General features: G+C 44.5%; 2 protein-coding genes and 1 long non-coding RNA gene across 3 annotated transcripts; 1 reads left to right on the top strand and 2 right to left on the bottom strand.

The window, feature by feature from the left end:
* Window positions 1-371: 371 nt before the first annotated feature.
* Window positions 372-6,870, bottom strand: Krt12 (keratin 12). Its single transcript, XM_021176471.3, has 8 exons — window positions 6,325-6,870; window positions 5,453-5,535; window positions 4,265-4,421; window positions 3,178-3,339; window positions 2,967-3,092; window positions 2,611-2,831; window positions 1,593-1,663; window positions 372-803 (listed from the first exon to the last, which is right to left on the bottom strand). Exons 1-8 carry the CDS (start codon window positions 6,868-6,870, stop codon window positions 706-708), a joined length of 1,464 nt encoding a protein of 487 aa, XP_021032130.1. The 3' UTR covers window positions 372-705.
* On the top strand, window positions 1,987-7,552 carry LOC115032307 (uncharacterized). The gene is made up of 4 exons (XR_003837957.1): window positions 1,987-2,044; window positions 2,631-3,399; window positions 6,519-6,914; window positions 7,099-7,552. It is a non-coding gene; the product is annotated as an uncharacterized LOC115032307 (long non-coding RNA).
* A 7,691-nt stretch (window positions 7,553-15,243) lies between these two features.
* On the bottom strand, window positions 15,244-24,642 carry Krt20 (keratin 20). Its single transcript, XM_021178188.2, has 8 exons — window positions 24,232-24,642; window positions 21,935-22,017; window positions 19,063-19,219; window positions 18,435-18,596; window positions 18,122-18,247; window positions 16,989-17,209; window positions 16,269-16,306; window positions 15,244-15,341 (listed from the first exon to the last, which is right to left on the bottom strand). The coding sequence occupies exons 1-8, from the start codon at window positions 24,640-24,642 to the stop codon at window positions 15,244-15,246; spliced, it is 1,296 nt and encodes a 431-aa protein (XP_021033847.1).
* Window positions 24,643-27,636: the final 2,994 nt, after the last annotated feature.

Below are 27,636 nucleotides of genomic sequence, written 5' to 3'. Positions count from 1 at the left end.
GGCTGCTATTGTTGATGACAGGCTTGCTACCATGGGACCCAGGTGGTCCAGATGGCTATGATTGACACACAGCCCCTAGCATCAGGTCATCATTAAGTGTATGAAGTTAAGTGGATAGGAACCCATTGACTGTATGAAAGAAGGCCCCAGAAAATGGAACAAGTGTTCTCTCTTATAAAATATAAAACTCCATTAACCTCCGAGAGGATGAACCCTTAAAATAATCTTAATTTCCAACCTCAGTGTTTTTTGTTTTTTTTGGTCTGAGTGCTTATGTGCTTTTTTATTAATATCTTAAAAGCTTCTGTCTATGCCCTTGACAGTCTTGTTGAAATCAAGGAGAGGCACACACTTCACTTCATTGCCGTTAATCTTTAATTAAAGTTAGCGTTGTTAAACCCATACTGTTCCATCAAAGCTGTGGGATTAAACAAATGGTCCAGGCGACCAGAAAAACTTAGTGGAAAGACTTCTTCAGGCCCAGGAAGACCAGTAAGGTGATCTGGGGTTGCAATGAAGACCAGCACAGCCACAGAGACTTGTAAATTGGATATCGTTTCAGAAATGCTAACAAGACCCAACGCGCATAGAGAATCCAAGGAAAAGGAAACTGGCCCAAACAGATGCTGAATTAATATAGCGCACTGCAGGAAGCAGGAACTCCTGGCTGTAAACTCCGCATTCCAAAGGAGCCCGTGTGAGGCCTTACGCCTCTTCTTCAAGTTCGTGAACCTGGGATGAGACCACTTCGCCATTCACTATCTCCTGCACGACTGTCTTGATTTTTCGAGTTTTACTTGGGTCTAAAGGTAAAACAAAACAAAACAAAACGAAAAAAAAAACAAAACAAAACAGAAAAGAGGGTAATGGTTAGTACAAAGCAGTTATCAACCCAAAGTTTATTCTTGTTCAACTTAAGCTTTTCATCAAATTCAGACTTTTGGAAGTGACTCCATTCCAAACCAGGTGAGTTTTACTTAGTGGAAATGAAATTTATTCAGGACTGTCTTGTGCACAAATCAAAATACTCAGCACCCCCCTCCATCTCTCTGTTCCTCTAGGTCTTTCTTTCAGCTCAGGGTCTTGCTAAATATTAGCCCAGGATAGCCTGGAACTCACTATCTTCTCTCTCTCTCTCTCTTTTAAAATTTTTATTAGAAAAATTTAGCCTTCCAAGAGATGGGATGGCAGGCACACACTAACCCTGGTGTACTTTAAAGCATTTAAGAAGTGTGCATGGCAGTGCATGAATGTAATCCCAGCATTCAGGAGGCAGAGGCAGGTGGATCTCCATGAGTTCGAGGTCAGCCTGGTCTACAGAGCGAGTTCCTGAACAGCCAGGGGTACACAGAGAAACCTTGTCTCACGGCGCTCATTTTGTCTTCCTAGAGGAGGATTTTCTTACTTGAGCTTGCTGAGAGTTTTAATATACCACTCCACTGCTCAGTGGGTTTGAGCAGAGATATGTCCCCTGCTCAGAACACAAATATATTTTAAGTTATTTACGCTCAACCTTTAGTGAGATCTGACAGGTTAGTCATTTCATGAATGAGATTCTGACTTATTTTTTTTAATGATTCTCGTGTCCATACCTTTAGAGGAATCGACTGATGGTGTCTGAGGTTTGGAGACAGAAAGGGATGAGCTTTCGTCAAAACCGTCACTGTAAAGAGAAGGAGAGCTGTGCTCACGTGATTGTTGGATAAGGAAGGAGACCCTGCTGCTTGAGTTTAAACATGAGAGACGCCTACACAACCACAGCAAAAATAGAGATGCTACTTCAAGTTTCTTGGCTGACTGATGCACCATGAGGGTAGCTAATTGGGTCAGCACACATTTTCATCCAAACCTCCTACAATGGGCTCTGAGGGGAAGCAGCAGCTTGGTCTCAGAAATCAGCTGTCTTAATTTACCATCTGGGGTTCTTCCCTCCAGATTAGGCTGCTATTGTTGGTGACAGGTTTGCTACCGTGGGGCTGGGTGGTCCGGATGGCTGCTATTGATGTGTTATCCCTAGCATCAAGAGATGGTTCTTCTAGAACATGTAAGTACTCATTTACAATGAGCATTTTATTAATTAGTATCAAGTGAATACATTCTGCCTATTATTTAGTAAAATTCTAGGCATGCATTTTCTAGATTTGTTGTTTTATTCTTTTTTCCCTCCTCTTCAAAAGTCTCTGTGTGTGTGTGTGTGTATGTGTGTGCATGCATGTTCATGTGTTGGTTCTGGACTACACCTTGTTTGAGACACACTGGGCCACAGACTTCTGGGGCTCTTCATGCCCCCACCTTCTGTCTTCAGCAGGAGCAATGAGGTTAGAGATACACTCGACATGGGTTTTGGGGGCTCTGGACTCAGTTCTTTACACTTGCAAGCTCCCCAGCCCACCCCCTCTTCCTGCAGGCAGTATGCAGACGTAGCTCAGGTTGGTCTAGAACTTAGGTTCCTCTTGCCCCAGACTTCTCAGTGCTAGGATCACTGGTAAGATTTGTTCCCTGTTTAGTGGACTACAGCCCTCTTCTCCCACTGCAGAAAAAAAAAAATCTGCATCAGGTGTCTACAGTCTTTCAGCCCCTACGATGTTTCCAATCTTATTGTCTGCTCACCCTTGGCTGTCCCCCTCCAGCAGCCGGCGGTAGGTCTCAATCTCCATCTCCAAGCGAGCCTTGACGCCCAGCAGCCGCTGGTGGTCGGCGTTCTGGCGCTCTGAGTCAGCCCGCACCTGTTGGAGTTGCTCCTCCAGGCTGCTGATCAGCTGCTGCACCTGAGACAGCTGGCAGCAGTACCCACCCTCGGTTTCAGCCAGCGAGCCTTCCAGGGACGACTTCTGCAAATGGGAGATAGACAGAATTGTCTGGGGATCAGAGAACAAGACGGCAGCCCACGGTCCAGCATACGGTGGGTGCAACATCTTTTTTTGGAAGTTAAGGGATGCGTCGTCTCTCTCTGCATGTCACCCTACCATGGCAAGCTGGGACTGGAGTTCAATCTCCAGGTTCTGCACCATGCGCTTCAGGTCGGTGACCTCACTCTTGCTGGACTGAAGCTGCTCCGTATTGCTGCTGATCTCTTTTCGGAGCTCTCCGCTCTGTAACAGCAAAGTAAGTGGATGGGGTGAGCTCTGCGCTGGCTCAAAGGGCTTTCTGGGAATGCATCAAATCTTGCAGTGTTACCTTTTCAAGGAACCAGGCCTCTGCATCTTTCCGATTTTGCTCAGCCATGGCTTCATACTGGGCTCTCATTTCATTGAGGACCTTGGTGAGATCCACTCCAGGGGCCGCGTCCATTTCTACATTGACCTCACCTGGACCACCTGCCTGGAAACTTTGGAGTTCCTAGAGACAGCAATGGAGAGAGAAAGACACAGGAGTACATGTGGCTAGTGAGTCCCCCAGGTACGATTGCCTTCTTGGGTCTCTTCATGCACGATAATAATAAAAAATATATTTTTGAGTGAGTTGGTATATATATTTTTGAGTGAGTTGGTATAAAGGCAAAATATTAGCGCAAGGCACATTTTTTTTTTAAGCTTGAAAATCTTTCTCTCATGATTAAGAAAAACTAAAACCAAAAACCAAGATATTTTCTCAGGTTTCTTGAATGATCAGGGGCTCAACGTTCTGTGCCTGTGGTTCCTGGCTCTGCTTCTAGAACATCCACTTCCTATAGTTTACAGAAAGGAAAGAGACCTGGTGTGCAGATTGCTCCAGCAACTGCCTCAGAGCTAGTGCCACAAGTGGCACCTGGGGTCGTACACTATTTCACACCACAGTCATTGAGAACCCAGCAGAAAGTTCCTTAGAAGCCCATTGCCAGTGGTGGTTCTTCCTGTCCATGCCCCGGCCTCTGATACACTCATCAGCTCTCTATATGTCTTATATTGGTTACACTTCTCTAACATATGTGGCTGGTATATGTGTCAGTTGTAGACTTTTGTTTTCATTTTTGAAACACTCCATATTTAAAGAAAACATTTGATGAAGGTAATTAAAATTCCTGCCATTACTTAATGATGGAAATAATAAAACCAGAATATTCCCCGCTATCCCGAGTCTAATACTCGAATCCATTAAACCTTAATAAAAAAATACCATGACACATACACAAGAGGGTGAGGTGGGGTGGGGGTGGGGGGCACACATAGAAGAACACCAAAATGAATAGTCACTGTAACACAGAGATAATATATTCCCCAGCTTTGTTAATTCAAAATTGCAATTCTTGGGTCTGGGAGGAAAAAAAAATGAAGCTATTTCTGACCTCCTCATGGTTCTTCTTCATGTAAGCCAGCTCCTCAGTCAGGGTCTCAAGCTGTGCTTCCAGGTCGGCTCTAGTCAGGGTCAGCTCATCCAGTACCCTGCGCAGCCCGTTGATGTCGGCTTCCACGGTCTGGCGCAGGGCCAGCTCATTCTCATACCTGGAAATCAAGTGTCCACAGTTTAGGAAGTCAACATTAACACAACCATTGCGATGGGTCCTGGACATCTTCTGGGCTATGTGGCCCATGTCTGTAATCCCAGTACTTGAGAAGTAGAGCCATGAGTTCTAGGTCATCCTCCACTACATAGTGAGTTCAAGGCAGCCCAAGGGAAGAGGAGGAGGAGGGGGAGGAAGAAGGAGGGGAAGGAGGAAGAAGAGAAGGAAGAAGAGGAGGAAGAGGGGAGGGGAGAAGAAAACACTGTGCTAACAGTATATTATGCCATTTTTGATTTTGTGACTTTTCCTCTGTGTGTATGATTGCTTATTCCTCATTTGGAGACAAGAGAAGAAAGATGAAGAAATGATGAACCGAGAACTTCCTACCAGCAGTGATCCATGCATCCCAGGGAGAAGGCTCCCTGTAGTTTGACTTTATGATGATATTCTAAAACTAGCTGGAGATAAACTGATGGCTACTCTTTCTGCCTGATTTCCTTTGAGGGTTGTTTTAAACCTTGTTACTTCATTAGTAGCTTTTACTGGGTCTTCACAGGCTCAGGTTGCAACTTCCTGTGGGGACATTTTATAATACAACAAGGAAATTAATTTGTATTCCCTCTGCATAGGAGGGTGGGGTATGGGAAAGGATCTGGTATATAAAAATAAATGCATGGCTAAGCTTTCAGTCATATGTGTCATCAGGGACACAATTGTTCCATTGAACCCCTTGGCAGAGATATTGTTAATTCACTTTGATACATTGAAAATTCAGGTCTAAACATAGGTACAATTATCAGGTTGAATTATGACTCATTGCAAAGAGATGATCCGTAGCTCCAGGTGGAAGCAACTTATAACTTAAAGCTGTGTACGGTGAACTTTCAGTGCTTTTAAAAGCACCCTGTGTGGATTTAGGGGTGCACTGAAGGCAGGGGCCATGTGGGCTGCAGGACATTCGAATCATTTGCCATCAGCGCAGGCAGGAAGTGGGGAGTGGGAGGAGGAAGGAGTTATCACCAGCGGACTCACTTCATCCTGAAGTCCTCGGCAGCCAGCCTTGCGTTGTCAATCTGCAGGAGGAGCTGGGCGTTGCTGACGCTGGCAGAAATGATCTGGGAGAACAGAGGGAGACACATGAACACGGAGTCCTAAGGCACTGGCAGTTAGTTCACTAGTGTCACTTTGCACATAAGAATAAATCGTGACACGAAATACGTTTTTCCTCCATCCAAACTCTTCATCTTTAAATCACATTCTTTCAGCTTTTTTTTTTTTTTTTTAATATGGCTCTTCTATGCATCTTTAGTTTTGGTTGGGCTTCCCTCCTCACCCCTACTTTTCTGTGCATCCCCACCCCATCTTTGTGTAAACCTTCCTATGTTACTCTTCCCCCTTCCTCTATACCAGTTTAAGCACCTCCTCCCTGCCATGAGACCTTTCTGCTCTCTATAGGCACTCAGTTAAACTCAAACAGAAACCTAAACATTCCAAACTAGAATCCACATCTGAAAGACAGCAGATGGCGTTTGCCTGTCAGGGCTTGGGTTAACCTTGCTCAGTCTCCAATCTAAGGCAAAGGATGTGGCTGTAGCTCAATGGGAGAACACTTGGTCACATACCCGAAGCCCTGTGTTCATTCCCAGCACCACAGCAAAACAAAGCAAAGCCCAAAACTCCGAAGGGTTCTGGACAGCTTCATTTTAAAAGCAAATGTATTGTTTAAAAATAATGTTGATAAGTGAAGAACATTTCTTTTAGACAGTGGAAGGACGGCCACTTAATGGTGAATGGAACTGTACTTCTCCAAGTACCATCTAGTTTAAAAATATCTAAGTTAAGAGGATTTATTTTTATAAAATATTGTAATAAAATAAAAAGGTTTCTAAAGCCCCTCCCCTTACCTTATTCTTCAGGTCTTCAATCAGTGGGTAGTATTTACTGTAATCACTCTGGGACCCGGCGTTTCCGGTTCTCTGTGTTTCATACCACTCACGAATTTTGTTTTCCAGTTCTGCATTAGCCTCCTCTAGAGCGCGAACCTTACCCAGGTAGGAAGCTAGTCTGCCATTTAGATTTTGCATGGTTTCTTTCTCAGAACCAGAAAGAAGACCGCCATCATTGCCAGAAAAGATACACAGAGAGCCACCGCCCGAGCTTCCCGCTATCCCCATCCCCATCCCCATTCCTCCCGCGCCACCTCTCAGAGGTCCCCCATAGGCAGAGCCAAGCCCCGGCAAGCAACCTGCAGAGCCACTGCTAAAGCCAGAACTAGAACCAAGCATGGAAGCAGCAGAAAAGAGGCCTCCACAGCCAACTCCAAAGCCAGAGGCCGATCCCCCATAGCCGCCGGCAACACTCGAAGCAGATGCACCCCAAGGTCTGCCTGCCGCCCCATTCTGTGAGGAAGACCTCCTGGACAGTGCGGAGGTGCAGACTGAAAGCGACATGCTGTTGCTGGAGAGTTGGTGACCCAAGAGAGACTGCAGTGCTGGTAATACCAGAAGGGGTCCTGCCTTTATAGGCTGGGAGGTGGGTGTTGCGGTTAAAGAGTTCACTCTCTGCATTCCAACTCTCGCATGCCCACCCACACCCAGTCGGCCAGCTCAGCGGGTATGTGATTTATGCATCGTGAAAATTCACTGATATAGCTATAATCGAATAACCATTTCCACTAGATATCTGACACACAAGAAAGAAGGCTGGGTGGAGCTGTCGTAAGGAATCTGTCATCTTCAGTTGTCCTCAGCACTGCCTGTATCTTCCAGACACCAGAAGAGTGACGACTGGAGCATTAAGGAATCCTTCCGAAGCCCCATGCTTCCTGAAGCTCTGTCCTCCCCTCCCCTGTCTATTTCTTTCGGTTCGATATAAGCCAACCAACCATGCTGTGGTTCTCTCTGTAGGAACAGTTTCAGAGGCAGATGAAGAGCGCATTCCTGGAAGGTGAGAAACAGAGGTGTTTTCCAAGCGGACATTAGAATCTGAGCTTGCAAGGTTCTGAAAGCATCCGCTGTAGGGAGTTGTAGGGTTCTTGTTTTTCTGAAAATGGAACACTTAAACATGGGAGCCAGCTGTTTGGAAGTCGAACATTTTGGTTAACAAAAGATTGGCATTCTTAGTGAACCATGACGCCGGGCTCTGGGCTGAATGCTTATTGCTATTTCTTCAATGGCATTACCTGTGAGAATTTTGTAGAATTTTGTAAATCTGTTGGCTGAATGGATTGTATATCACCTAAAGTGTTTCACCATTAACAAAATACACACACACACACACACACACACACACACACACACACACACACACAAACACTGTCCAAAATAAGAAATGATTTAAACTCCATGCTTAAGAAGCCAGAGAGCCATTTCAGTGGATGAAGAGGAATGCATTTTTACATCACAGAACAGCCAATGGGAGGCTGTCTTATTAAATTCCTGTGAATTCTTCGGGAAGCAGGATCCTATGACTTTTATCCAGGGGTCAGAGAGATGCTCAGTACTTAGGAACACTTCTTCCAGAGGACCCAGGTCCAAACCACCCCCACCCCCAATGACAATCAATCTAATACTTCCAGTCTCAGTCCCACAGATACACATGAGTATACATTACTAAAATTTAATAAAAATACATCTTTTATGTTGTGTCTTCATTTTCTAAAAGCTAACATTCCTGTTATACTCTCCTCTTTGACAACCTGTATATCTATATCTTGACACAGTTACAGCTTATATATTGGGCATGAGAACAATATTCTGATGGGAAGTGTGTTAACTGGAAAGGTTAACTGGAAAGGAGAGAAAATGTTGATGCCTAGAGGAAACCTGCCGGTGCAATTTCAGGACATAGAGATCTCTTCAGGAATTTAGGTTACAGGCATTTCGGTTGGGTGAGAAAGGGGAGGGGCTTTCTTTTACTTACTTTCTTCAAAAGCGGTCTAGGTCTCTCTATTCCTCATTGTGAACTAATTCTACTATTGAAAATAGCTCTCCTTTCGTCACAGCTCCAAACTTTGTCTCTGTAACTTCTTCCATGGGTATTTTGTTCCCAATTCTAAGAAGGGGCACAGTGTCCACACTTTGGTCTTCGTTCTTCTTGAGTTTCATGAGTTTAGCAAATTGTATCTTATATCTTGGGTATCCTAAGTTTCTGGGCTAATATCCACTTATCAGTGAGTACATATTATATGAGTTCCTTTGTGATTTGTGTTACCTCACTCAGGATGATGCCCTCCAGGTCCATCCATTTGCCTAGGAATTTCATAAATTCATTCTTTTTAATAGCTGAGTAGTACTCCATCGTGTAAATGTACCACATTTTCTGTATCCATTCCTCTGTTGAGGGGCATCTGTGTTCTTTACAGCTTCTGGCTATTATAAATAAGGCTGCTGTGAACATAGTGGAGCATGTGTCCTTCTTACCGGTTGGGACATCTTCTGGATATATGCCAGGGATCCATCCCATAATCAGCTTCCAAACGCTGACACCATTGCATACACTAGCAAGATTTTGCTGAAAGGACCCAGATATAGCTGTCTCTTGTGAGATTATGCCGGGGCCTAGCAAACACATAAGTGGATGCTCACAGTCAGCTATTGGATGGATCACAGGGCCCCCAATGGAGGAGCTAGAGAAAGCATCCAAGGAGCTAAAGGGATCTGCAACCCTATAGGTGGAACAACATTATGAACTAACCAGTACCCCGGAGCTCTTGACTCTAGCTGCATATGTATCAAAAGATGGCCTAGTTGGCCATCACTGGAAAGAGAGGCCCATTGGACTTGCAAACTTTATATGCCGCAGTACAGGGGAACGCCAGGGCCAAAAAGTGGGAGTGGGTGGGTGGGGGAGTGGGGGGGAGGGTATGGGGGACTTTTGGGATAGCATTGGAAATGTAAATGAGGAAAATACGTAATAAAAATATTAAAAAAAAAGAAAATAGGTCTCTATGTATATAGAGAATATGAGAACTGTTCTAAAATTCATAGGTGTAGATGACTGTTTTTTATATTTTGAACATAATTGGTTTTATTATTTAATTAAGATTACGTAACTAACCACCACCTGGTCATCATCCATGTCTGGTTCATTTTGTTCAGGGTCTTACAAAGTCAGCATTCAAGATTCTTATCAGGCTGATTTTTCTCTTGATAAGCTAAACTGCTGGGTCACAAATGTGTATTAGAGACTTAGGAAAGCATTGACATCGAGACAAGCAGCATGATACATTGAGTGTTAACAGACCCCAGTGTAGTATATAGAGGGTCGAGGTGTTACTGTCATCCTAATGAGAGCGTTTGCACATGCCCAGATGGCTCTGATGCACAGGTTCCCACAGCTGAGCCTTTAATAGTAGCTCCATATTTCCTGGGCGCCCTGGTCCCAGAGAATGCTTCTTTCTGTGACCTTTATGCCATGAGAGTTGATCTCAAGGTCAGCACTTGCTTTACAGTGATAGAGAGTGGATTCTTCCTCATTCAGCACGAGCAACACTCACCTAATCCAGGTAGTGTTGGCCCTTATTCAGCCTCCCCAGAGGGGAAATCTGGAGTCGTACCAAGCCAGAGTGAGAGCTGCCTATTGGGGACTCGGGAGCACATGCAGAAGGTCACACCTGAGCTTCATGGCAGGCCTCCATAAGAAATACCCAGGACAGGGGCTGGAGAGATGGCACTGACTGCTCTTCCAGAGGTCCTGAGTTCAATTCCCAGCAACTACATGGTGGCTCACAACCATCTGTAATGGGGTCCGATGCCTTCTTCTGGTGTGTGTCTGAAGACAGCTACAGTGTACTCGCGTAAAATAATCTAAAAAAAGGAAGAAAGAAGGAGGGAAAGAAAACCCAGGATCGAACAGACTGACAGCTTTTCAAATCACTTTCCCAGGGTGAGGAATACAGAACCCGGAGTGACAGCGACTGACAACCCCCTTAACCTTGTTAAATAAGGAACATGTGCAAGGGACACATTCTCCTCCCAACCCATACACAGCCACAAAGAAAGAGCGGGGCTTCAAAGCAAGAGGTTTGCAGAAATGATACATTTATACTGTAAACCTGGGAAGCACCAGCAATCTCAGGCAGACAAGGTTTGACGACACAGTCTGCAATCCACTTGCCTCATTTGTAGGGAGCATGGGAAGTTGTGAACTGAGATGCCAAGACCCGCAGTTTCAGATGGAGGCTCCACTAAGGGTTCCTCTAATCTATGGGCTGAGCTTGTCCTTGTTTGAACTGTCGTCAGTTCCCATGTTCCTGCTGTCATCCAGACACTGGATCAAGCGAGTCGCAGACCTTGTGTTTCAGAGAGCTCCTATGATGGTGCTTGTATCGCCTTTTACAACAGAACCATCTCAGAGTCAGGACATTGACTTATTTAAGGCAGAGAGAGAAATCAGCTCTTTAGTATAGTCTACAGACAGCGCAACCCCGATGCTTCTCTCGGCGAAATACAAAGGACACCAGGTGACTGTGACCTCCTTAACTGTGACACCAACCAGAAACTCTGACTCTGTCCTTCCTGGAACTTCTCGGGGCACAGCCCAAGACCACAAAATGATTTTCTGTGGCCTATGAAAAATGACACTGCCAATGCTTAGGCAGATGTGTCTTTAGTTTGGGTTTTGTCCTCTGGCCTCATCTCCAGACATATGACAAAGCATAAGTGAGTGACATTGTGGTTGTTTCCTGTGACTCACAAACAACACTCTCGCAAGGCAGAGTGGCTCCATTTTACCACCATAGAAACAAATAGGGGCTGTTGCTACAGCGTCAAAAGGGATGTACCCCAAACACAACGTCCACTTAGCAGTTACAAGCAGCTAATAACGTCATGTGAATAGCATGTATTTTTGAACTCGGAGTCAATTTTGTCCTGAAATGCATGCTTTACATCCTTAATGCTTATATGTATATATTTATGTATATTTAATTTAATTTTAATTTTTTTGACTGGGCTTCACTGTGTAGCCTTGGCTGTCCTGGAATTCACTCTGTAGATCAGGCTGGTCCTGAGCTCTCTGAGATCTGTCTGCCTTTACCTTCCAAGGGCTAGGACGAAAGGCATGTGCCAACACTGCCTGGCTGTATATTTTAAGTAAATTTGCTTCATAGCCTGCATTAGGCTTTTATAATAGGCATTTATGTTTCTACATGGGTATGCTCCTGAACTGTAGGCTTCTAAAGTAGAGGTGTCTAACTGATGCTTTACCCTGAGTCCCAGCCTATTCTTTGACTAAAAACCTTCATTTTATACCCAGAGTTGTTTTGCTTGAAAGAATTTATTTGTAATTTGCTTAAATGTGTCACTGAAAATGCACTTCAAAATCATCATGCCCCAACTCTCTGGAATGCTTGATTAAGTCTTATTCTGAACTCATGTATAAGGGGATAACTTGGAAGCTGGAAAGAGACATCTTTTTCAATGACTAGTTGGAAAGGCCGGATGCTGTGTTCATTGCCTGCTCCCTCCACCCTGCCCCCTGCTCGCTGTGGCCTGTCAGCTTAGTCGGTTGGAGGAAGGCTGGTGCTAGTCATTGCCTCCTGCCATTGAGGTTTTAGAGGTGAACATAATTTTATTTGACAGCCATGAAAGTGGTTTAAAAGGCGGAGATGTTTCAAGCAAGAACAATTCTGGACTTGTTTGTGATTGCATAAGTTGAGGCACAGAGAGAGAGGACAAGGGTTAGCGTGAATTGCTAACAAGAATTAAGGTACTGCTGGGTATGGTGGCCAGTGTTCCTATTAAGATCACTTGAGGAGCTGAGGCAGGAGGATCATTAAGTTGGAAGTCAGCCTGGGATACATAGGAGATTGAGAGACATGGAGTGGAAGGGACAGGAAGACAGACAGACAGATACACACACACACATACACACACACACACACACAGAGGGAGGGACAGAGGGAGAGATAGAGAGAATATTAAGTCTTTTTGATTAGGTAGGTGTACAGCACCTGCCTAGCATGCATAAGACCATAGATTGGGTCCTTAGCACTGCAAAAACGAGTCTGATGAGTGTTTTAAATATTATATATATGATATGTCATATATATAATATATATCTCACATGGCTTTCACTTTTAAATAATTAATGGAATATAACTTATGGAATATTCAACATGGGGAAAATAATGTGCTGTTTATAATCTTTAGATATTATTAAGCATGGTCTTCATGGTGTTTTGGTCACAGTTAGTTCCCTGAGCTCTGACTGTGCTGTTCACACCCGAATTCACATCCTGCAAATTAGGCTCACCACTTTCTGCAGTTCACTGGTCATTTTCATGGTAACATCTCTTGCAGGGGATTACATTTTAAAACCCAGGAGTGAAGATTATGTGGTTGCTTGTGTTTTATTTTGGGCTCCTGGGCTAGGGATGAGCACCGACTCCCAAAAAGGTGTGAATGGGGCTGAGTGTTGGACCCCAGAGCTCAGTCATTATGAAAAACAAGGGGTGGGGGGGGTGGTTCTGGAGGTGTAGTGTGGTGGGGGAGGCATAAATGAGAGAGTACCCTGGTGTAGGGACTTTTTAGTGAGTTCATAGGAGAGAACACAAATGTTCACAAGGAGGCTGGTACAGGGAAAATCACCTCTCCGTGTGAATGCTAGAGCTGTTATTTGAGGGTGTAACTAGAGACCTGAGACTGACACGTCAAGTAAGAGGGAGGGCAGAGGGTCTGCAATGGGTGTCAGTGTCATGAAGATGTTAATTCTGATGTCTGATACTGTGCCATCCTATGTTTCAGAACGACCAGCTTTGGCTGGGTTTGTGTGCCCATCAGACACAGGACCAGGCTGCTCTGTTCTAAGCCTGCACACACAGTACAAACACACACAGAGATGAGCACTTCTCTCTTGCATAGAAATTACTGACAGAACTGGGAAGAGGGACCTACCATCCTTCCCACATGCATGTGTAGTCTCCCTTTATTTTCTTTGAAAGAAAAATTATTTGGGGTAAAAAAAAATCAGAGATAAGACCAAAAAGCAAGAGAATGGGGAAAAAACCCCACCTCTCCATTTTCTGATATGAAACAGAGTGAAGATTCTCAGGTCTACCTGTTAAACAAACATGTTGGCACACTGGGAAGGGGAAGGCCGGAGCTTTGCTCCTTCCTTCTTTCCTTCCTTCCTTCCTTCCTTCCTTCCTTCCTTCCTTCCTTCCTTCCTTCCTTCCTTCCTTCCTTCCTTCCTTTCTCTCTCTCTCTCTCTCTCTCTCTCTCTCTCTCTCTCTCTCTCTCTCTCTCTTTCTTTCTTTCTTTCTTTCTTTCTTTCTTTCTTTTGTTGGGCGGGGAGAGTTAGATTTGTAGTCTTTGGTATTTGCCTGTCAAAGTTTCAGACCACTCTGGAATTTGTGATTGCCAACTGTGATTCTGGGAATCCATTTATTGCACATCTTTCTGCATAACACGTGTAGGTAAGGGACAGATGATCTCATAAAGTTCAATCGTATGAAAATGTTAGTTATCGCCTACGGACAGATTCAGTGAGTCTACTGGATAGTTTCCATCTCATACCATCACTGTGAGGCTGAAACGAGACTCTATGAGTGCTTACCACTGGTTAGCTCACAGTGAGTGTTCAGGAAATGTTAGATGGTTTTAAATGAGCCAGCTGGCCCTCTTCCATATAAGGGTCAAATCTAAAGTCATCATCCTATGGTAATGTTAAGTCTTAATGTTAATCTATTATGAAGGAAACCAATGATACGGGGCAAATTAAAATTTCCCATTAGCATGCGAAATAGTTATTTTTCACTCAAATGCAAAAGAGGTGAGAATGCAGTATGTGTTATCCACTCATGGCTTTAGTTTCCATTTTCATGTATATGAATGCACGTTTGCATTTGTGTGGCAATATGTGTGTGGGTGCATGTGAATGTGTGTGTGTGTGAGGGGTGAATATACATGTGTGTGCAAGTGCATGTGTGTGTGGTGCATGGACACATGTGTGTGGGTGCATATACATGTATGTTGCAAGTGCACTTGTGTGTGCATGCATGTGAGGACCAAGGTTGGTGTCAGACATCCTTGTCCACTGGGAATGAGTGCCAATGGGTATGGGTTCTGTCTTTGGGGGTGGTGGACATGTTCTAGGATTAGTGGTAATCATTTCACAACCCATGGATGTACAGGGGACCACTAAGATGCACATGTTACAAAGGTGGATTTCGCAGTTTGTAGCTGTGTCTCACTAAAGCTGTTTCTGAAAGACCATGAGAGATATTGTATACTCCAGATTCACCAAATAAAGCCACCTTTAATGGTTAAGCACTTTATTATGAGAAGAAGTCACATTCCACGTCCAGGCTAGGTTTGCTCTTAACTGAACCCCATGTCAATCACCTTGTGCCGTGTTCTTATTCTCCTCAGCATTTGTGATTGGAGTTTGTTTTAAATTATTCAAAGACTAAGTTGAGTTTTGAGAGGCAGCGGGAGACATCAGGAAAGGTTTAAAGGCAGCAAGGAGACAATGAGATTAACTGGGAAGTTGCCTCCCTGGAGAACCCATGTCCACTAACAGGGGACTTTTTAGCAATTCAGAAACAAGAAAAACAAGACCCCAAAGAAGAGAGGTTTATTTGCTCTTTGCTTGAACTCCTCCAATGCTTTACTCTACCTGAACTGGTCTGTGATGGATGTGCCTTGCAATGAGGACGATTGTGCTGGGTTTAATCTTGCCCTTTACAGCTCCCCGGAGTGAAACATTTATATTTAATTACACAGTTTGATAAATAGACTCCCCCCCACACTTTAAAGCCACTACACAGTGTTGATGTTGTCTCCAGGCGGCCACTGGAGCAGCCTCCCTTTGACAGCTGGTTAGACACTCTCTTCTATCTCCTTGACTTCAGAGGACACGACCTTGCCATCTACCACTTCCTCCACGACGGTCTTAATCTTCCTGGTTTTCTTGATATCTGTGTGTCAGACATCAGAGGTTGGTTCAGGCCCACGGCCACCCTGTTAAACCACTCAACTTTTTCTTATACAAATTTATAAAAAAAAAAGCTCAGAACAATGTATATCACTCTCCCCAAATTTATAAAGCCTTCACCTTCTCACCTCAGATAGAAATAGACAATCTTGAGTAAACACGAAATTCACATTTTAGTTGTACATTTTAACCCCAGGACCTGAGGCTGTTCTAGCAATAGCATGGGCTAAGAAAGTCCCCTTGTCGTAGGGGTGTGCCAAAATCCTCACTTGGATGCATTCTGTGCATCATGTCCAAGCTTTTGAGAATCCTGATGTCTTGGGGCTGCTGAGATCACTCAGCCAATAAAGAAGCACTTGCTAAACAAGTGTGGGGACCTGAGTTTGGTGCCAGAAACCTATGTTTTTTTTTTTTTTTTTAAAGCAACCTAGATATGATGGTGTGCATGAAGTTGTCCTCTGACTTCTATATGTACATGTGGCATGGACATTCTCTCTCTCTCTCCTCTTCCTGTCTTCTCTCTCTTCTTTCCTGTCTCTGTCTATCTCACTGTCTGTCTCTCTCTCTGTCTCTCTCACTGTCTGTGTGTGTCTGTGTGTCTGTCTCTGTCTCTCTCACTGTCTCTCACTGTCACTGTCTCTGTCTGCCTGTCTCTGTCTGTCTTTCTGTCTCTCTGTGTGCCTCTCTCTCTCTCTCTCTCTCTCTCTCTCTCTCTCTCTCTCTCTCTCTCTCACACACACACATTTACATTCACACACCCTAAACAAATATATGGAATCTTGGAAACTTGGTTCTCCCAATTGTGCTTTTGAGGACCTCCACCTTTTACTGCCCCCAGTGACAGACAGTTGCCAGGGAGCTGCGGAGATTCCCGCACTACAGGACATGTGCCCAAGCGCAGAACACTTACCCTTCATTTCCAAAGTGCTCAGCTGGTATTCTGTAGTTCTGGGTTGTGAAAGGAACAGAAAGAAAGACAGCATTATTGCCAGGTCAAAGCTGGGGCGCTTCCCTCCTTGTCCCTTTGTTTTCCAATGTCTGGGTTGATGTGTGGTTAAATGTTATTTTCCTCTTTCTGGTCCTTCGACTGTGCTTATCTCATACTGGAGTGTTCTGCTTTTTGGCTTGGAAAACACCAGCCTGCTTATCATTCACTGGAAATTTGTCTAGTGAGAACTAAAATTAGGATAGAAGTTCAAGTCTGTTGGGTTTTTTTTTTTGGGGGGGGGGAGGGTTGGGGGCAGGACAGTGTTATATGTGAAGGCAGCTGCTGCTCCAAGTCTGCCCACTTACAGACTGGCTCCTGTGGGCCTCTGTGGCCTGTGGCTTAATTCATGAGCAGTCAGTGGAAATTTCCAGAAGGTTAGTTTGCTCCTAGTTATACATATAACACAAGAATTAATACAAACGTGATCGGTATCGTTTGGAGAACCGTCTTCTGACTCAGTCCTGCCCCAGACCTCGTTCAAAGGCTATTGATATTTGGGATGCTTTACACTGTTTGGTGTATTTTTGTCTCATTGTCCTGTGTGTAACATTGCTGTTGTGCTGGGGGAATGCCTTGGCAAAGATTGTGAAGGAGAATCGTAAACAGACAGGGACACACATTCCGTGATGCTCAGAGCCTTACTTTATATCTTCTCCTTCCAGAAGGCGGCGGTAGGTGGCGATCTCCTGCTCAAGCCGGGTCTTTATGTCAAGAAGGATGTTGTGTTCTTGGTTCTGGCGTTCTGTGTCACTCCTAATCTGCATCAGCTGGGCCTCCAGGGAGCTCAGCATGTCCTGGATGGCTGCCAACTGGCTGGCATAACGAGCCTTGACGTCCTCCAGGCTGCGCTCCAGAGACTCTTTCTAAGCATGCGAGACAAAGAGGGTGATTCTTATTTGTTGACTTGAAGCAGGCAGCACAGTTCTTGTATCTTTTTGGGGAAGAATTTTTTGCCGCCTTTGAGCACTACCTGTTTTTTCTAGCTCTTTCATTTGTTCTGTCTAGGAAGCCTCAGCCAGCCAGCTACAACCACCATCTCTTGGATTTTTGCTTTGTGTTGCTAGAGCTTTGTGCCTATTGTTCCCTCAGTGTGATGCACTGTGCTATGGCATCAATGTATACTTCCTTGCCTGGGAGGAGGCTGCATCTGCCATGCCTTTAGCAGGCCTGGCCATGTGATTCATGGTGTCAATGGAGGACTAGATCTCTCATCCCATTGGGACCAGACTTGATCATGTAACTCTTTGACATGCAGGCAATACTGACAGTCTTTTTTTTTCTCCTGAGATTCAACTTTAAGAGTTGCCCCACAGCTTAGACTTTTCTCTCTTCTTTTCACCACAGTGATATGACTCAGACTGGTCTGTCCCTTTAGCCTGACCCCTAAAGTGGACATCTCCAGTTGTGGTTTTTTTTTTAAAGAGTCATCTCCAGAGTGTTGCCAACCTAACTTGCTGTGGCCCGATGGATTTGCTTAGCCTGTGATGTCTCTACTCCTTTTCTCAAACTTAAAGCTCATCTTTGATTTAAGATCCAGGACAAATGTGATCTGCCCTGTGGAATCTTCAAGATCTTGTTCCTCTGCCCTGTATAGCTCATTGCCCTTGCCGCGGCTTCTTTCTGTGCTGTAGTTATTGTTAGCCGTTGGACCTGTTTCCCTGTCGGCTCTGCAAGGGGAGAAGTTATTTACTACAGGTGTGTGTGCTCGCAGAGTCCTGACCGTGGTCCCTTGCCAGAACAGACCCGACCAAGCAATGGAGGTCAGAGGTGCTCACCATGCTGAGGTGGGACTGCAACTCTATCTCCAGGTTCTGGTAGGTGCGTCTCAGCTCCGTGACTTGAACCTCGAATCCTTTCAGCTCCTCCGTGTTCAATGTGACTTGTTGCTGCAGAGCTTGACTCTAAAATTTCAAGAAGTAAGAAAAATGAGCAAAGAGAGACACAAGAGAGAGGAAGAAAGGAAGGAAGGCAAGCGAAGGAGAGGAAAGAAGGACAGAAAGGAAGACAGACAGAAGGATGGAAAACGAGAGAAAACATCGTCCCTCTCCGTGGAACCATGTTACCCATCTTCCCCCAGGCTAGAATTACCTGTCTCTCGAACTGTTCTTTGGCCTCTTGCAGGTTCTTCTGGGCCAGGACTTCATATTTCTGTCTCATCTCATTCATGATCTCTCCCAGGTTCAGGCCTGGAGCAGCATCCACCTCCACGTTGACATTGTTGCCCAGCTGCCGGCGAAGGACCTCAACTTCCTATAAGAGTGAGGTTCTCACTGAGGTTAGTCTGAAATACATTCTCAGATCAGGCTGGGTAGAGGAGACATAAGTAATCTCATGACTTCTTTCATTGGGGATGAAGAAAGATGAAAGGATATCAGAAGGTGGCTTCCTGTGGTCCGGGCACTGCTTGGAGTTATTTAACCAAGCGCAACATCACAGAAAGAAGTTAGGCTTGTTGTCATGATTGATAGTGCCTTTATCACTGTCACCATCACTACTAGCTCCTCTACCATTACTACCACCACCACCATCACTATTACTACCACCATCATGACCACCACCATCATCATGACCACCACCACCACCATCATCACCACCGTGACACCGCCATAACCACCACCACCGCCACTACCTCCTCTTCCTCTTCTTTCTGTTTGTCCTCCTCTCACTTATATTATTAGAGCTGTCTGATCCTATACCATCCCTGCATACTTCTTACCTCTTGATGTTCCTTTTTGAGGAGGGCCAGGTCCTTGTTCAGTTCTTCAATCTGAATTTCCAAGTCTGTCTTTTGAAGGGTCAGATCATCATAAACTTTGCTCAGGCCTTGGAGATCAGCTTCCACAGCTATACGCATTCCCCTCTCAGTCTCAAACCTGGGAATGAATCAAGATGCAGACATACTCAGGTCTTCTAAAGTCAGTGTAGAAGAGATAATTTAACATAGTGAGAGAGACAATTCATGTGCTCTATAACAAATTCCTTCACATATTTGTGAAAAATGAATAAGAATCTGGGAACCAGATCATTTGCTCTGTAATATAACTTGTCACTGGGGCTGGAGAGATCACTTTGTCCTTAAGAGCACTGGCTGCTCTTGCAGACAACTCTGGTTCAATTTCCAGCATCCATATGTTGGTTCATATCCATCTCTGTAAGTCCTGTTCCAGGGGATCTGATGCCTTCTTCTGGTCATCTGGTCTTTTGGGGTACCAGGCACACACATGGTGTACAGACATACATGCAGGTAAAATGCTCATACACATATTAAACACATACACATCTGCACATGTATATACAATTTCTGTTCCTCTGCAGTAACTTTTAAAAGTTTCTAAACTCAGAGGCTAAGGGTATAGCTGGGTGGTAGAGTATTTGTATAGATGGCTTGAACCACAGGGCTATAAAAACAATAGGAAACAGAGCTAAATGCCCAAATCAAACCAGCAACAAAAAGAAAAGAAAAACCCAAATTAAAAAAAAAAACCCTTCCCCCTGAAACAGTCCAGAAACTAAGAACCCAAATATGAATTTTACAGGGTGAAATTATCTTTATCATTTTGTAGAGATGTGCCCAGTGTGGGTCATCTCAGTCATTTCTTTCCCTCTACAACCTTCTGACAAAGGCACAAATTAAAATACACCAATGCAAACCAAATGACAACACAGCTGCTGACAGGGTGAAGCTGGGGTTCAGGGATCTAACTGCCTCACCTTCAGATCTGATTTTTTTTTATTTCTATCTTTTAAAATCTCCTCTAGCATCAGAACACTTCTTCTAAACTGTGGTGTTGTTAGTGTGGACACATCCTGCCGACTGGGACCAGGAAGCCCTGCTGTTCATCAGCTCTGAGGGAATGTGATCATGTCCGTGCGTCCAAGTAGGTGAAGACAATTTGAAGTGTGTTAATCATAGGTTGGTTCCTGTTCTTTGGTTGGCTGGGTGAGACCATAAAACTCTAGCACACTGGAAGGTGCAGGATTCAGCGGTGGAATCTGGCTGTGATGGGGGAGCCCCATGGCTCTGTGGAGTGATTCTGTGGATGCCCGCCCAGCGGAGACTCTGTGATGGCTCTCACATCACAGAAGGCCATTGGTGAAGAAATGGAGCCCTGGGTTGCTTTGTTATTATTCTGAATGATAGAATGAGGTTCAGTGGGTGAGAGAGCAGAAGCGACATTACTAAGAAAGAATATTCTAGTGACCGGAGATGACCAACCAGAACAGGGGCAATTACTGGAAGGTGTTCAGAAACAATGGTGGATAAACAAATCTTAAGAGTCCCAGGAGAGCAAGGGCTGGGTAGGGTCACAGAGCTTCTAACAGCCTTATGCTCTGCAATTCTGAAATAATGAAATAGAAGTTTCTTAGCTCACAATAACATGCCCATCTACGCATGATACAACACTACTAAAAGCTGAATTCTTTTTCAAGGCCAATGAGATGGTTCGGCAGGCAAAGGTACTTGCTGGCAAACCTGACATCTGGAGTTCTGTCCCTGGAAACCATGTGACAGATGGAAAGCACTATTGGCTGCCAAGTGTCCCCTGACCCCCACACGCATATGGTGACATCCTGTCTCGGTCTCTCTGTCTCTTGGTCTCTGTCTGTTTCTCTCTTTCTCTTTCCCATCTTCTCCTTCTTCCTTTCCTTTCTCTCCCCACCCTGATAATACACAAACATGCTAAATAAATGAGAAAATAACCCCACTAAAAGGATTTCTTTTTGCAGAAGAATTTATCATGGTACTGGGTATTGTAGCAGACATCTGTAATTCCAGGTCCTCAGAGGCAGGGAGGTGCTGACTTTGGGGCTGTCTTGGATTGCATAGCAAGGCCCTATCTCAAACAGAGAAACCCAAACAATCCCCCACCAAAACACACACACACACACACACACACACACACACCCCAACATCCCCCCAACATGCATACATATACAAACACCAAGATAGCCACACTCACACACCAACACATACAAATGCATACACACCAACACACACACATACACATACCAACACATACAAATGCATACACACCAACACACACACACATACACATACCAACACATACAAATGCATACACACCAACACACACACTGTACTGGCTAGTTTTGTGTCAACTTGCCACAGCTGGTGTTATCACAGAAAAAGGAGCTTCAGTTGAGGAAATGCCTCCATGAGATCCATCTGTAAGGCATTTTCTCAATTAGTGATCAAGGGTAAAGGCCCCATTGTGGGTGGGACCATCCCTGGGCTGGTAGTCTTGGGTTCTATAAGAGAGCAGGCTGAGCAAGCCAGGGGAAGCAAGCCAGTAAGGAACATCCCTCCATGGCCTCTGCATCAGCTCCTGCTTCCTGACCTGCTTGAGTTCCAGTCCTGACTTCCTTTGGTGATGAACAGCAGTATGGAAGTGTAAGCCGAATAAACCCTTTCCTCCACAACTTGCTTCTTGGTCATGATGTTTGTGCAGGAATAGAAACCTTGACTAAGACAGACACCAACACATACAAATGCATACAAACAAAACACACACACACACACACACACACACACCCCAAGACATATTTTTACCATGGTTTAGAGAACCTACTTCAATCTGAAGTCCTCTGCAGCCAGCTTAGCATTGTCAATTCGCAGGACGCACTGGGCATTTTGTATTTGAGCATCCTTAACCTGGGAAATGTGAGAGGAAGGAAGAAAGAATGACATTTTCCTCTGGGCAGGCAGGAGTGTAAGATCATGCCCATTTCACAAATGACCATGGAAGAACAGTGACAGAGATATTCATGTCATGATTTGGCCTGGTTCCTTTGTGATTGTACAAAATGAGAGCTGAAGCCACCCACATCACTGGGCCTCTGTGAGCGCCTTGTCTGTGGTGCTGCTCACACTGGAACGTTGCTGTTAGCCCTTCTCACTTGGTGAGCTCCAGCTTCCTCACCTCTCAGCTCAGACAACACTTTCAAGGCCCCTCCATGACATCTTCCAGTTATAGCAGTGAATGCACCCCTGTGGCTGTTGCCCTGCACAGCATCCCTGCATCTACCTCTCTGAGTGATGGTTTCTGTGGTCTGTGCCTGTTTCCACTTAAAGCACTTTCTTTGCTGTCATCATCCGCTATATGTGTTGCTGGGTACCCAGCCAGTGTCTATGAGGTAGTGGCTGAATGAGAACTTGCTATCTGTAGGAGTTAGGCACAGGACAGAGGATGGATACATCCTGGATCCGTGTGCATCTCTCTGTGTGTACATGTTCATATGCACAGGTGTACATATGTGGAGGTCAGAGGATAATCTTACACGCCATTCCTTAAGTGCTACCTTTGTGTGTGTGTGTGTGTGTGTGTGTGTGTGTGCATGTATATGGCAGGGTCTCTCATTGTCTTGGAACTCACCAAGTTGGCCAGGCTGGCTGACCAGCAAGTCCCAGGGATCGGCTTGTTTTCCCAATGCTGGGAGTACAAGCACACACTGTCATTCTCTAGCTTTGCTTTTTAACCTGGGGACTGAACTCAGGTTCTCATGTTTCAAGGCAAACACTGTATTCTTTAAGAAGTAGATTAGAAGTCTACCTCTAGAAGATATTAGAGCGACAAATCCCTTTCAGTAGCTGTTCCTGGAGAGAGGTCCCTCGATAGGTCTCAAACCACTGGACACTAATGGCTATGCCTAAGTACTATGGGTAATCCCCAAGTCAATTCAGAAGCGTCAACCATGAGAGAAGTGCTTAATTTGAATTTTGTGTTGTATCAAAAAGCCTGCAGGACCGTCCTGTTGATGAGAAGGGCAATGTAAGCACCACAGCTTCATGGGCTGATAGTTTGTGTGAAGTCTGAATTAAGCTGCACTGATGCCTGTAAGACAAGCACAACTCAAGAGAAGAGGCCTGTGGTTAAGGCAAAGGTCTTTGCTCTAAAGGCCTTTGCAATCATTTCGAGATATAAACAAAACCAAAGGGGAGGCTTTTCCTGATGAGATAAGAACCCCGGGGCTGGGCAAATGGTGTGTGCTGATGCTTGAGATCCTCAGTCAGGAGCGAAGTCTCCCACTTTTACTCCATTGGCTTTATAGAAAGGGGAACTCCACCTATCATGGATGACACAGGAGCAGATTGTGATATGACTGTAATAAACTTGAATTGGGGGGCAATAGAACATTTTATTGTCACAGAGGTGCATTATAAAATGCTTGGTGATAGTGAGGAGATAATTAAATAAGACATTAAAAAATCCAGGTATCAGAACTGTGTATGGTGGCACAGTTCTTTAACCCCAGTGCTGAGGCAGTGGAGGCAGGAGGATGGTGAGGTCCAGACTAGCCTGGGATACACAGATCTTGTATCAAAGACCAGTCCATCCATCCATCCATCCATCCATCCATCACCTATCACACAACTATTTATCAATCAGTATAGATATCATTAATATCTGTAATCTGTATCCACCCTGAACCCTTTTGTTATTTTTACCCATAGTAGGTTAATATATTTGTTATAACATTCATATAATGAAAGATGAAAAATCTCTTTAAATCGACTTGAGTCTTCAAAGTTAAGTAAAGACTACTGGCAAACTCATATAGAAACCCTTGGAGGTCTTTGAAAAATAAGATTATCCACAATGAAGACCTTATATTGTAAGCCATAACAAAGATTTAGACTGAAATTTTGGATGATAAAATGATCATATTTTATATGTAATTAGTTGAAGTTTTAGAAAAAACGTGAGTTAAACTCATCCTGTTTACAGATACCTCATGATAAAATACATTTTTTCAGTTATACATTTCAACCTAATCTGCTTCATGTGTTCGAATTCACCTAGCATACATCTCTCAACCCATTAGGCAACTAAACAGTGAGGTAAAAATTACAGGCTTCATGGCTCACCTGATTTTGCAGGTCTTTGATCTGTGCGTAGTAGGAGCTATAGTCTCGGACGGTGCTCGGCGCGTTGGTTTCGTACCACTGCTTGATCTGGGCTTCAAGTCTGGAATTGGATTGCTCCAGGGAGCGCACTTTTTCTAGGTAGTTTGCCAATCTGTCGTTGAGGTTCTGCATTGCCAGTTTCCCATTGCCCACAAACAGGTCCGATCCGTTGGAGAAATCGCACCCGTAGCTCGTTACAGCTTTGGAGACAGAGATGCGAGTGCCATGGCCTCCAGCCCCACCATAGACGCTGGGTGCAGCCCCCAGGCGCTGCACGCTCCCCTTTCTATACAGCGAGCCACTCATGCTGACTGCTGGACCTTGTGAGGAGGAACTCAGACTTCGGTGAAAACTTTGACGACTGAAATCCATCTGGGATGTAGGGAGGCAAACACCTGTAGCCTGGACTTGGAGCACAGCCTGTCTGTCTCGGGCTGCTGTGGAGCTGACCTTTTATAGAGTTCAAGAGACTCCTCCTCTGCTGCCGTGTCACCTCAGGAATGACACAGTCAACCTTCCTGTCTCCCCTTCCCCCTCTTTTGTACGGCAATACGTTTCATTCCATTCCAGAAATTGCTACCAGAGGCACTTCTTAAAGGCTTTCCTGGTGTGTGTGTGTGTGTGTGTGTGTGTGTGTGTGTGGTGGAGGTTTCTTTTTAATAAACAGAGATAACAGAAAGGACGAGGAGGGGATGTCCTTTCAGGTCTTGCACCTGCCCTGACAGGTTTTTTTTCATCCCCGTATACAAATAAAGAATATTTACAATCTATATGAATAATTTAGGCATCGAACAAGACAGCTGTGGGAACATAATATAAGTCACACTGGTGAGAAAAGACAATAGCTTGTTCAAATGATTTTATTTTAAAAAATGTTTTATGCTTCTTTTAAAAATTTTTTACTTTTAAGTTTATCCTTGTTTAGAATTTATGTTTACAGTCTATTGAAATGTCTTGGGTGAAGCTGGGTGTGTGGGTGCGCACCTGTGATTCCAGCACCTGGGAGGCAGAGGTGGGGGGATCAGGACTAGTTTGAGGCCAGCCTGGTTGAAGTAAGGCGCTCCAGTCTAGCCCAGTGTTGTGTAACATGACCCTGTCCCAAAGTGTAGCACCCCCCCCCCCCCCCGAGTTTAAGAACTGAATACGGGTGAATATGTAAAGGATTATCGGTGGGCGGTGGGTCAGTTGATTTTGGAGGTTTTTTTTAAAAAAGATATTTTAAATCGCATTTTTGGATAATTTCATCCATGCACATGTAACGTACCTTGATAAACTCCTCTCCCACTCGCCTCTCCAGCTGCCTCCGAAGCCCCTAACACAACCCCACCCAAACTTCATACTTTTTTTCTTTTTCTTTTTAAAAATAACCAACTGGATCTAATTAGTGCTACCTGTATGCTTGTGGGTGTGCAGCCTTGGACTGGGGTGTGAGCAGCCTGTCAGAGGTCATAGATCCTCTTCCTGGCTCCCAGCAGCCTGCAATTGCCAGGAACTTCTAGGTTATCGAAGGAAACTTATTTTAAAAAACAATAAACTTGTTATAAGAATCTTGCAAATATTTTTAAGTACTAGCATCTAATGGTTGCTAGTACTAAATCTAATGCTTTTTTTTAAAAAAGAAATAACAACATTAAATTACTGCGAAACTCCTGTTTTTAATACCTGGCATATTGCATATATTGCATACTGCTTCCTCTGTCTGAGGCCACCTAGACACAACCAGGGAATTCTTTCTGCTTCTACCTTCCTGACCCTGGCTGTAGGAGCTGCCTCTTAGGACCCCTGATGGATCCCAGTTTCACTGTGTAGATTCCTACGCTCACAGCAAAGTGGTTCCCTGAGCATGGAAAGAAGGTTGCAGGTGGCTACAAGACTCACATCTAACTTCCCAGAAGCTGCTGATATAAGAGGGCAATTTCTCTGTGCCCCGGTCGCTCAGTCTATCGATTTGTTTGAGTAGAAACATTCCTTCTAGCGGTCGGATCCCTTTCTATGAAGGAGACTTTGCTACTTCCTCCAGGCACACGCGCAGGCCCCACCTCACCAGCGGGGACTGATGGTAAGCTCTCCCTAAGTGTGGAGCAAAGAGCTTCTGCATACCTCTCCTTTCATTCAGACTTCTGACTGAAAATGTGTGCACGCACGCGCGCGCACACACACACACACACACACACACACACACACACACACACACACGCGCGCGTGCGTGCACACACACACTCACAAATTCACAATCTGCTTATGTTTCTTTTCCAAATAACTCTCTTCTAAAATAAAGTAAGATCCTATTGTATTTGTCTTATAAATAACATACCTTTAAGTAATAAGTTGTGTTATATTTCATCTCAGCTATAAGTGATAAAGGAAAAGCTATACAGAAGTAGAAACTGACAGGCTAACCCTGCATTAGGCCCCGTATGGTGTCTGTGGACAGCATTGCTATTCATACGGAACTCAGCTCATCTTCGCCAATTTGTTAATAGATGTCACAGCTGAAATTTGTAGTTAGCAAGCTTTTAGAGACACGCAGACCGTGTGTGTGTATGTGTGTGTGTGTGTGTGTAAATGAATATGGTTTTTGGTGTTGAGTAATTGGGTAGAAGAGAAAGATGTTTAATTAAAGCCACTGGAAAACTATACCATTAAAACTGTCCAAAATTTGAGGTGAGTCTCCACTGAGTTTCACACGCTAGCATATACTGAAGATGTTTAAAACCACCACTTGAATCCATAGTTAGTGCTAAGTGTGGGTCTGAGGTGTCCTCCAAGGGCCCCTGCATTGAAGGCTTGGTCCCTGGTCTGAGGTGCTACTGGGAGATGGTGGAACTTTTAGAAGGTGGGATGTTGTGGAAGGAGGGTGTGTCCCCTGGAATGTGCTTTTGAAGGGGATGTTTGGATGCTGCTCTTTCTTGCTTTGCTTCCTGGCTGCTGTGCCGGGCTGAGAATGGCACCCATACCAGACACTCTTCCGATGATGTACCATGTCACTGCAGGCCCAAATCATTGGTACCAGCTAGATTCCAACTTCCTCTATGTAGAAGCTCTGAAACCACACCCTAGGGCAAACCTCATCTCTAAATCATTTATCTCAGGCGCCTGTCACTATATCCAAAGGCCAGCAGGCCCAGCCTTGTAGTAGGAAGGGATATAAACACAGCTGTCAAACATTATAATTTGTATTCTCTTCTTTAGATCAATTCTTACTTGTGATCTGACTCAGTTATATTTAAGTCAGACTTTAAAATCCCCATTTTTAGTTGTTTAAAGAAATAACTTCATGTATCAACCTGCCCTTTGTTGCATAACATTTATAGACTTTTGATATTTTTAAATTTGAACTAAAATCCGATACTACAAGGCGATAGT

The sequence above is a fragment of the Mus caroli genome, unplaced genomic scaffold, assembly GCF_978045245.1.
Source record: "Mus caroli unplaced genomic scaffold, Mus_caroli_1 scaffold_13, whole genome shotgun sequence".
NCBI classification, from domain to species: domain Eukaryota; kingdom Metazoa; phylum Chordata; class Mammalia; order Rodentia; family Muridae; genus Mus; species Mus caroli.
This window is presented reverse-complemented; position numbering and strand designations above follow the sequence as displayed.

Bases quoted from the DNA above. Each gene is read 5' to 3' on its own strand.
- Krt12 (XM_021176471.3), bottom strand. From the start codon at position 6,870: ATGTCGCTTTCAGTCTGCACCTCCGCACTGTCCAGGAGGTCTTCCTCA. The intron at 3,093-3,177 runs GTAACACTGCAA...TTGCTGTTACAG, and splicing joins AGGCCTGGTTCCTTGAAAAG to AGCGGAGAGCTCCGAAAAGA. The intron at 1,664-2,610 runs GTGAGCAGACAA...TTCTCTTTACAG, and splicing joins CTGGAGGGGGACAGCCAAGG to TGACGGTTTTGACGAAAGCT.
- Krt20 (XM_021178188.2), bottom strand. From the start codon at position 24,642: ATGGATTTCAGTCGTCAAAGTTTTCACCGAAGTCTGAGTTCCTCCTCA. The intron at 19,220-21,934 runs GTAGGTTCTCTA...ATTCATTCCCAG, and splicing joins GCAGAGGACTTCAGATTGAA to GTTTGAGACTGAGAGGGGAA. The intron at 17,210-18,121 runs GTGAGCACCTCT...TCGCATGCTTAG, and splicing joins TGCAGTCCCACCTCAGCATG to AAAGAGTCTCTGGAGCGCAG.